At 41.3% G+C, this 11,459-nt stretch overlaps 1 protein-coding gene across 1 annotated transcript in view; it reads right to left on the bottom strand.

The window, feature by feature from the left end:
- The window catches only part of LOC116691599 (single-minded homolog 1-A), a 26,579-nt gene that overhangs the window by 3,205 nt on the left and 11,915 nt on the right, over positions 1–11,459 (bottom strand). Inside the window, exons 8-11 of the mRNA XM_032519356.1 lie at positions 11,320–11,426; positions 9,676–9,823; positions 3,116–3,284; positions 753–1,164 (exon numbers count right to left, since the gene is read on the bottom strand). Of these exons, the coding sequence (XP_032375247.1) occupies positions 753–1,164; positions 3,116–3,284; positions 9,676–9,823; positions 11,320–11,426 (836 nt within the window). The remainder of the gene's footprint in view (positions 1–752; positions 1,165–3,115; positions 3,285–9,675; positions 9,824–11,319; positions 11,427–11,459) is intronic.

Here is an 11,459-nt window from a genome sequence, read left to right as displayed (position 1 = left end):
TATTTCTGTGATAGAAACACTACAAGCTGCTACAGTCGGCTGCTCCGCTGCATTGCAGACTGCTAAACATACCTGACTACAGGAGACATTAGCTCAGACTTGCGGAGTACACATACAATAGTTGGTGTGGTCCAAGGTGGGATCACGTTCTGACCACAAACAAACTAGAGTTGGATTGTTTGGTCCGCGTTTAGTGTGCACCCGAGTGTGATTGCCACATTCTCACCTGCCCAAACATGCCGTGGGGCAAATGAGCTCTAGTTCAATTTAACTAAAATAAAACTAAGCAGGTGTGAAAGCGCCCTTAAGCTTGACTCATGGTACACAGAGCTTTCACCGTGCCCTACTGAAGTTTGTACTTGCGTTGGTGTGTGCATCGATCTCTTTAAGAGAGTAGCAGGGCTGACATGTGTATGCGTGTGAAGTGTTTTGGTAGAGCAAGTGAGAGAGTGACGGTGATTAGCTTCGGAGCGAGTAGCGACTCTTGAGTCATAGTGAGAGAAACAAAGTGTCTCCCCTGTGCTTTCTGACTTCGGTGGGAAAACTGTAGCAGGAAAAGTTAACCGTCTCCTTGATTTCATGTTGTTTATGGAGGAGGAGAACCTGGAAATAAGTTGGGGGAAATGTAATGTTAAATTTTTTGAGAGTTGCACGTCAGGCTTTGGTCCGTAGGGTCCGTGTCTCTATGTAAGTACGAACATAGCCACGCCGTAGATTTAACGCAGAGACATAAATCTGACCCGAGTTCTCACCGTTGTAGCCGTGGACGGCTGTGATGTGCGGCACGCTGCTGTCATATCCCTCGTGGTTCTCCAAGGAGCTCTTGCTCACTGGTAGGACGGACCGGGCGGTGCCCCACCACGCGTCCCTACCAGTCGGAGGTGCTCCGAGAAAATAACGCCCCGCCTCACATCGACCACGCTCACAACTCTGTCCTTGACCATGTGCGTGAAGGTGTGTGTAGTCCTCGCTGGCGGTGTGATGGTGCTCGTCAGACAAGCTGTAGCAGCGCGGGCGGGGATCAGGGAACTGCCTGTACACACAGGACGCGTCCAGGCCTTCGCTCTGCTCAAGCAGCTGGGGGGAGGCTGAGTCAGTGAGGGGGCTGCTGCCCCACGGACTGTCCTGGTCCGACTCGGATCGCTCCGTCTGGAAACTAGGATACTGCAGTGGAAAAAGTGGGTAGGGAGAGAAGAAAATGTGCGTTTTTCTTAGAAAAGAATCAGTTTTTTTTTTTTTAGAAAAGTCACATGATATATAGTATATTGTCTTTGGAAGTGTAGTATTCAACTTAGTTTTTTGTTAAAGAAGGAAAAGAAAATTACAATACTCAATACTATCAAATCACAACATTTCTAGAATAGCAATAAATGACGATTGCAACACAAATCAAATCAGCACCCACGTATCGTAAAATAATTGAATCAGAACAAAAGCTTATGGTCCCCGCCCTACTATATTTCTAGACGTTTGACATGGACATCTTATCAACGCTGGGTATAAGCCAACCAACAGCATAAGGCATAATTACAAATCTTTCTAATTGTGTCATCATTTAAATAATTAAATTATAATCTAATTATGTAAGCATTATTATGATACTTGTTTTAATGTTAGCACTATTTCTACTTCTACTATTTAAAAGATCCTCAGGAAAAATGCCAGGATGTGTAGCAAAATTGCCATAGACATTACAGGTCATGTGACAGAAATGTGTTTTCCCATATGTAAACATTTAAAAAAAAAAACAGCTGTTTAGAAACAGTTTACTGAGCCTCGCAAACACTCTGAAATTAACAAAACAAAATTACAAATAGACCTAGCGGGACACATGAGCAGTCCGACGAACAAGGTAAACAAACTTATTTGGAAGAGAAAACAAAGTTAAATTATTATCCAGCATTCATCACATTTTACAGATTACTTTCTGGGTCTACTTTGGTTTACCCTACTTGCAGTAGCTGTGTACAAACAGTAAGCTAGACGTCCTTTTTCCCAGCCACATCCTCCAGTTCGTAGATCCTTTCCAGGTTATACAGTACGGGATAAACAAACCCTCCAGGAGACATGACAAGCAGATGTCCAAACCATCTCCACTGACTCTTTCCAATGGAAAAGAGGAAACTGCTTTATTTTGAGCTCCTTTCAGATGCATTTTCTAACCTATCCTATCCAATAGAAAACGGTGGATATAACAACAAAACAACCCCCAAGTTCCAGTACCAGAGCAACAGTAACAAACAGCAATTGTCTTTTGAATCAGTGGTGGCCAAACTTTTTTACATCAAGGACCCCTAAACTGACACAAATGAAACCATAGTCCATGGTCCATGGACCAAGGTCCCCCCATCTCATAGTATTTTTAGTTTTAAGATGTTTTATTACAGAAAGCGTATGAAACCCATGGCTAACGCAGTCAAACAGTATGTTCTTGTGTTACATACAGTATTAATGGAATTATAGTGAAAATAAAGTATTCCTCTTTTTGCAGATGACGCTCTGGAACCCCTCAAGGACCCCACTTTGAAAACTACTGCTTTAAATAATACATAATGGTACGTCAGCTAAAGAACCACTGTATGCTCCTTTCAGCCAAAACAAGGTATCATTCAAACACAAGATATTTAATTTCTTACCAGGAAATACACCCTAAATATGAATATTAACTTTGCTGGGGGGGATGCATGTGATTTCCCCCTTTCTGGTGTACCTATACCTCTGCTGTGTTATTTCTATCCCCAGTGGGAACAAAATATGTCCCCCCCTTAAAGTGATTAATGCTAATTTACCAATAGATCACATTGCCTGTAACGTGAACAGTGAATAGTGCCATAGAAGGAGAACATCCAAGCAGCAGTTGCTGGTTGTATTTAGCCGCTACAGAGCTACGAGAGGTTATTTTCATTGAATATTAAACTTTTCATAAATAGCCTAAGTGTCGAGTAGCACTATATCCATGCTATTGTACAGTAGAGGGTGATTTAATTCTTGCATGTTTTGTTTTGCTTTTTACACGATCGCACCTTGAACTTTGGGACCACTGTTTACGTCAGCAACACATCATATGGGATTTAAAGCTAAATGACCACAGTCCAGTAAGACATAAAATCCTCACCTGTGTGTATGGCGAGAGTCTAGCTTTGGTCTTGGGCCGGGATACTCTGCTCTTGGGAGTTCTGCAGGTCTCTGTAAGGCTGCCGGCGGTGCTGCTGCTGTTGTATGGGAAAGAGACCTTGGATGTGGTCTGGTCCAGAGAAAGCTGGAGGCCCTTATACTCTGTCTCCCTAAAGACATAAGCAGAAATTCCATGTGGTGCTTTCACAATATATAATAATAATAATATTGTTTATGTTTTGCATGTGCATGTCATAGTTTTAATGCGGTCTATAATTACACAAGAAGAGATCCCATTTCCCTGGAAAGGCTGTTTATCAAAGAACACAAACAGCTCATGTGTACCTGTGTGTTTGGTTTTTCTCTTGGTGCAAAAAAAACATTAACATCTGTTAAGCAATTAGAGCCTCATGATGGTGCTGAGAGGGCCAGCATGCGGAGAGATGTGTGTTTGTGTTCCTGCCGATGTGTGTGAGGGTGACTGCTGGGAGGGGTGGGGTGTGCTAAGAGGGGTGGAACGGCTGTTGGGATGCTTGTTTTACCAGGAGGATTGCTGCAAGGCCTTTAACAAACACTCTGCAGAGGGAAAGCTGTCCAATCAAATAAACTGGAAGATTAAAGGCTATGTCTGGCTAAATCAGGCCCATAGGAGAAGCTTGAATGTCTCACTACTGGGAAATGGGAATTGATTTCTCGCTAAAGGGTTCTGCAGATCTCACCATGGATGATGAATCAAGTTTGAGGACAGAAAAACTTGGACAGGGTTTGCTTAAGACAAACAGTGATCTATCATCCACGCACATCTCCCCTCTGTCTCAATCTCTCTCCACACAAACACAGCTAAATACATACATGCAGGCACACTTCATAGTATTTGGATCAGTTAAATTACACATGAACTCAATTTTATTTATAGTGTCAAATCATAACTGAAGTTATCTCAGGACACTTTCCATATAGAGTATGTCTGGACCACACTGGCTTCCGTCCATTTGTGATTGACACTAAAGTTATTGACTAGCCTTTTTAAATTTAGACTTGAACAAGAGGTAACGGTAATGGCAATTCTTGATCTATTACAGGCTGCTGCACCTAAAGGTTTTTTTTTATGTTTTCTTTGAATTTTCAGAATAAATGGTTTGGGCTAATAAACTCCAGTCTTGATGCATAGACTGTATAACAGAAGCACAAACAACTCGATGGCCTTCTGGTGGCTGGCTGCAGTGGAGGTCATAAGCTCCACCCCCTTTGTGTCAGCAGATGTGACATGGGCCAGACAAAAAAATCAAAGTACACGCCGAATAAATTTTTCCCAAAGATTGTTTCTGTCATTTTAAGTATGGTTCCTATCACGCTGATGTTTGTTCAAGTGTTCTATTTTTTTAGGTTAGTTTTTTATTAGTTATTTGATGCTGTAAAAACGTGCTGAAACGTCATGATTGACAACTAGGACTGACTCGCGATTGGTCGGCCGGGTGTATGGGCTGAAGTTTGATACCGCGATCATGTAAGGCTGTGCAGACAGTTTTCTTGTCATTACTTAGAATTCCTCATGGGAGCGGCAGAAACTACGCAATATACCTTTAATAAAAAGAAATGGTAGCACTCTAAAGCAGGGATCTGGCCAATGACCTCTTAACTGAAAAAGAGACGGAAGAGGGACCCCCCACTATTGTAAATATCTTGTATAAAAGTTTTCTTGTTAAACATATATGTAGAAGGCCCAGTGAATCCTTAAGCTTAACTTTGCCAATTTATCTTTGCTATTAAGTATATAGCAAAGATAAATATATATATTATTGTATATTTTCAGACATATTTGAATTTTTCAAAAAGAAAAGAAATAATTTGGCGGCCCCCATGCACTTACTCTGAGGACACCCAAGGTGTCACGGACCCCCTGTTGAAGATCTCTGCTCTAAAGCATTGGCATGTACTTGCGACCGCGCTACCCCAAACGCGTAGAGGGCTGAGAAGATGAAATTATATACTACACCACAATAAAAAAAATATGATAGAAAAGTCAAAAAATGTAATTTTGTGTCAAATATATATGTTCTTCTGTCTTATCCTGCAAATTATCTTGTGGTTCTTGAGTTTTATTCTGTGACCCCTTGAGGGGCTCCAACTGCTATGTTGAGAACCAGTGCTCTAAATTACTTTTAATTTAAAGGCAAAACATAGAGCCCTGTCCATTGCTAATTTGTACTAGGGATGCACAATTTAAGGAATTGCAATTGTTTTGACTGATATTGTGATTGCGATATGATGCGCGATACTGGAGGGAAGGATCATTTTTGTATCATAATTCACATTTTCATTGAAAAATGTTGTAATAAAAAAATTAAAAGGTGATTATAGTGTAATTTCTGCAAGGATCTGTACCAAACAAAGGTGTTTTCTTCTGTCTGTGGGATACAATTTGTAGGCCAGGAAGTCTCTGCAGCACCACAATACTTCATTCAGCATAGGTTGACACATATTTTGCCTTTAACTCATTTCGAATTTGGATATTGCACTAGTCCACATTGCGATTTCCATAAAATTGTGATAAATTGTGCAGCCCTGATGTATACACACACATTTGACAAAACCGCGGTATAGCAATGAAAGTGTTGGTATGGGTACTGATGTTGTGTTCACTTAGACAAAGAGGGTCGTAGTGCGCGTGTAAGACAGCAGAGTGACGGGTTTGCGCTAAACCAGAACAGAACGAAGCAACACTCGTTAAATAGACAACGTTGACTGTTGTGAGAATGTGGTTACGTGCTTTGGAAGGATTGCTAAAATCACAGCCAGGTTCTGGTAGCAGTTGCAAGTCCACAGAGGTGCAGAGGTTATCAGAGCTGAACACACAGTGGGGGTTCACATGCAGGTGAAGTGGTCTTATCAGCTTTGTTATCCATAGCTGTATACACTAAAGCTATTTGGCCAACAAACTCTACTCCTGACTACAACACTCCAGAAAAGCGTACCTCCTGTCTTTTGTCCCATGCATTACGCAAAAAGGGAGAGAGAAAAAGCATACTGCCTCATTTCCCCATTACTTTGTAGTTCAATCCATACAGTAGCTTAAAAAAGATTTACAAAAGAAACGAGGAGGGGAAGAAGGTTTCATTCCCCTCATAAATGCCAATCACGTTTACAGCCTATCAATTAAAAGGCCATAAACACCACGCCGTTATGGATTTGATGTAGGAGGTAGAGGAAATGTGTGTCAAGCTGTTCTCTGCCTCTGAAGGCAGCCAGCCGCGCTGCTTAATGGAGGGTTTTATGGGCCTTATTCGTTCACGCACTCCCTTGTGCATCTGTGAAATATGCACATCAGGGGTAATACAATAATGGGATAATAGGCAAGTAAATGGTATCCCTCACTTACTAATAAGAGTGTGGCTCATGCTCTGCCATGATTAAAGTTTGATTTTATTGGAAGGAAGTGAGACGTAGCAGCTTGTGATGAAGATTTTAGTGGCGACCTCAGTGCTGTTAAACTGTTTGCGCAGGATAAAGTAAATGCAATCCCACCCCGGTCAGATAAGCTTCATCGCCTGCCTCTGTTCATTTAATCTGCAGGCAGAGCTGCTAGTCTTAGATAAACTTTACCGGGTGACATGACGCTACCACAGAGAGGCCACCACAGGTAACACATGAGCACACTTAGTAACTATGGGCTCAGACCTTATGACATAACTGGCATACAAGAGAGCAGACACAGTGATGCAACAGGATTGTCAACTACCGTCAAAGATAGAAAGAGCAGCAAAGTTTTCTCGTTTTCCTAAAAGAATTCAAAATCCCATTTCCTTTTGTTTCTACCTCAGCATACAATGACAAAGACCAACTGAAAAATAATTTGACTTAACTTTCTTCATTGAGAGATTTTGCAAACCAACAAACACGTGTCATATTTCCAATTAGCCTCCAGTTAATTGCTTCACAGCAACTGTTTGCGTAAATCTCTAGTACAAACACTCATTATCTTATCAAAGCAGAGAATGACGGCACAACAGAGATGTGAGCCAAACCTCTCTGGCCTGGAGCTGCCAGACACTTCTGTCAACTGTCAGGTGTCCTCCGATTTCTACTGGATATACCACCAGATACAACTTTATGACGCATGGGCGATTTTAGACCCTTTATAACAGGGCTCAAGTGCTTCAAGTAGGAGTTTGTGAATTTGTCTGTTAGTGAAAAAGGACAAAAAATGACTGATGATTGATTCCTTTCAAATATCCTGTGAATCTGTCGCCGATGCTACACACCTGTAACCCAGTCAAGGAAAGAGTTAACAGAAACTTAGTTTTGGCCAATCAGAGGAGGTTGTACCTGACTCCCGCCTTTGGCTGAGTCTCTATCTAATCTGTCAAAGGCAGAGTGATAGAGAAAGACAGTGGCGACACTCCCCTTGGACTCCGTTGTATGCTTTTTGACGCCTACTTCCGGGGTACGCAGCCTCGCATAGTTCCAAACATCCATTCTATGGCGTTGGACATCATTTCCATTGCTGACCGTTGAGTAACTTCTGAGGTAAGTTGATTAAATAGCTACCTCTTTCGAATTGTCAACTGTCTATATTTTATCAGAGGCCCTTTATGGTGCATATATGGATATTTACTTGAATGTGCACAATGTAATAATATATATTCTTAACTTGGTAGATGACCGATTGCCTTCTAGTTTGTGAGCTTGACTTCTCCAGCTGTGAAGGTATCTCCAGGGGTAAATTAATTAAATAGCTACCTCTTTCGAATTGTCAACTCTATAAGAGGCCCTTTAGGATACATATACTCTTCTTTATTTGTATGTGTACAGCAAGTGGTCTGGACACTAAATGCTGACTGGACTGTTGCTACTTTGCGATTGAAAAAGCAGAGTAGCAGTGTAGCAAATTAATGTTCTGTGACACTTTGATTGATAAACAAGCTACTTTTAATATTGTAGTGTAATAATATAAACAGGTCCATTTATTATTCAATATTGCACTTGCTGCAGTCAGTCCCATAGGAACACGTGACAGTGCGGCGTCTGTTTGGAACTATACAGGCTTACATGAACCACGTGACCACCACGCTAGCGAGATCAAAAAGTGTCGCAACTCTCTCTCTCTATGGCTCTCGTCAGAGGAAAAGCAGGAGTGTGGTTGTGAAGTTTAATGTTGGTAGTCACCAGAGAAGAAAAGTTGGTAATTTCATGTCGCAGAACCCAAAAAAAGCAACTAAACTGCAGAATATAAGAACATTGTGTCAAATTGGTCATTATCACTGTGACTTGTAGTCAGTGTCAGGTTTAGTTCCATCATAGTGTCAAAAATGTTGGTTGACGTTGTTGTTCAGTAGCTAGCTCAGTGATTATCGGCTATTGAAATTATTGATTTAGCAGAGGGGGGTTAACACTGGATCCATGTTATTAGGGGCATAAAGGTCTGATCCTAGAAGTTTTAAAGTAGGAATACGTAACATTTTTATGTAAATAAATGTTTTGCTACTCTGTATCAATAAGTAATACAAAATACAGTTTCAACCCAAGTGAGTTACGAGAATGTATCTACAAGTTGCTGATGGGTCAAAATGGTGGAATGATTAGTATTGAGCGTTAGTAGTGATCTTCCACTCATCCGTCAATTTGCCTTTACTCAACATACATCATATTTAATTCTAATAAATATGGGTTCACACCCTGGACATGTTTCAGACATGTTTTTCCATTTCATGGAATAACGTGCTGCTCTCGCTTTACAGCCAAAGAAGAGTGTGTGTTAAAATTAAGGCTGACGTTATACTATATACTTTTTTTTTGGTCATCACTCCCATTGAAAGACCAAAAGCCAATTTGTTGGTTCAACTTTCACTACTACCTGATTTTCTACTCTGTCTGTGACGCTCAAACCCAAGCCTTTTGGCTCCTACTGAACACATACACCTTTGGCAGCATTTTCACCTGGTATTAAAATCGGATCTAAGGGATTGGATTACAAGTGGACCGCTCAAAGCACAGGTAGAAACTCACTCAGGATACATTGAGGACGCGTTGAGTTTTCAATCACCCGGCTCTCAACCAGGATGTAACTAATTAATTTACAAATGCAGATGATGCCGGCCTATTATCTCTTAATAATGTAGTGACGATATCCATGTTTGTTTTTTTGTTTTTGTTTTTGACTTATCATTTCCAGAATTGTTCAGGTACCGCCGGAAATTCTGCCAGTTGTACGTTACCTTTCGCTTTCTTTGTGTTGTCATTATAAACTCCGGTGGATTAATGAGGACTATGGTTAACCTCAGATCTCTGCAGGGTAAATCCAGATAGCTAGCTAGGCTATCTGTCTAATCAGAGTTTTCTGTTGCACAACTAAAACAACCTTTGAACGTACATATGTTCCACCAAAACAAGTTCCTTCCCGAGGCTATTTTTGTAGAGGCACCATGCGGATCTTAGCGTCGGCTATGACGATTGTGATTGGTTTAAAGAAATGCCAATGAACCAGAGCACGTTTTTTCCCCCACCCTGTGTAGACCCACCAGAACCTCCAAGCAGTATTTAAGAATAGTAGCGGATACTCACGTGAGAACATAGTTGACACTGACAATGCAGTGAGGTCGGGATGAGCGGCTGTTGTGTACAATGGTTGCATAACTCTGAACCCAGACCCAACCACCAGGCTTGGCCAAGAAACGGTAATATTTTGTGGTGACCTGACCTTTCACCAGCACTACAAGACAAAGAGATGGGAAAGAAATTGCAGCAAATGATTACTGTGGGGAAAACAATACAAATCATAGCATATACTAAATACTAGGGATGATCCGAGTATCCGGCTGAAACGAGTATCCGGTACGGATAAAGCACTTTTGCCGAGTACAAGTATTATACGAGTAATATGAGTCAATATCCGTGCTCGGATTGGATACAACTCCTCAACTGGCCGCGCTGCGTTCTGTGATAATCACAGCGCTCCCCCCCCCATCCCCCCGCCTACAAACAAGCTCGGCTCTATCACACACACACAGAACAAGGAGAAATGCGCTCCCTCGGCCGCTCTCTCCTCTCTCTCTCTCTCTTCTCTCTCTCTCTCTCTCTTTCTCTCTCTCTCCCTCTCTCTCTCTCTCTCTCTCTCTCTCTCCCGCTCCGTCAGTCAATCGAGTCTGTTCCGTTAACGTTTAGGGTTTCTTCAGCTTCAGTTTGTAGTCCTTACATAGTAACCAGTAGATTTCTGGTGAACGTGGGTTTCAGTCGTGCTGCTTGGTTTAAATGTGACTCCCGTTGCGTCTCTGCCATCGGAGATCTTTTTTTTTTTTAACTGTCAGCTGCCCCCCGCCCCCTCTCTCTCTTTCTCCTATTTCTCTGTGTCTCCTCTCTCACACACACACACACACACACACACACACATATACCTGGTGTGGAAATAAAAAAAATTAAAAAGAACCAAAAAAAAAAAAATCCCACTGATCATAAAAAAATTAAAAGTTAAAAAAAGAAAGTTATACTGAGTATGAAAACTCTTGTTCATTACATTTTACTTCATAATTGCAACCGCATGTGTTGTATTCATTGTTGCAAAACGTTCTGTATATAGTTTGTTTGTTACCATGACAACACCATTGATCTGAAGCTCGATGCTGTCATGTAAATAGTTTTCTAATCAGCAATAAATATAACAATTTCAGATCAACCCATATCAATTGCATGCTTAAAATAACATGCTGGTTAAAGCCCCGCCCATTTCAAGACCACCCGACCCACTTCCGGGTTAAATCTGACCACTTCCGGGCTAAGCCCCGCCCAGTCCGAGTACGGATTCGGATACAGATAATGCTGTACTCGCTCATCCCTACTAAATACAGCAGCAAATTGCAGCAAAATGTTATAAAGGATTAAACTCAGACAAATCTGGTATTGCAACAGTGTATTTTATCTTATGTTATTGTGAATAGATGTAAATGAACTGTTTTATGTGAATGCTTGGAATTTTCATCATAAGGTACATAACATGTTATTCATAACACTAAACAACATGACAACATAAAGTACCATAATATAGCAGCCATAACATAAGAAAAGATAGGCCTACTATAATATTGTATAGCCATGTGTATTGTGTCTGTTCTATATCAGTTGTGTGTGTATGTGTGTGTGTGTGTGTGTGTGTGTGTGTATGTGTGTGTGGCAAGAGAGACTTTTTAATAAGGCAAAACAAACCTAACTCACACAAGTGATGAGCACATCTTAGGTGGAAGGAGTCACAGCTGTGGACATGATGATAGAGAGTCTTCTCAATTAGATCCTGAGGCTCATAGCCTGTCAGCTCTGCAACCCTGATCAACACACACACACACACACACACACAC

The sequence above is a fragment of the Etheostoma spectabile genome, chromosome 6, assembly GCF_008692095.1.
Source record: "Etheostoma spectabile isolate EspeVRDwgs_2016 chromosome 6, UIUC_Espe_1.0, whole genome shotgun sequence".
In the NCBI taxonomy this organism is placed as follows: Eukaryota; Metazoa; Chordata; class Actinopteri; order Perciformes; family Percidae; genus Etheostoma; species Etheostoma spectabile.
Note: the sequence above shows the minus strand (reverse complement) of the source record. Positions and strands in the feature narration are given on the sequence as shown.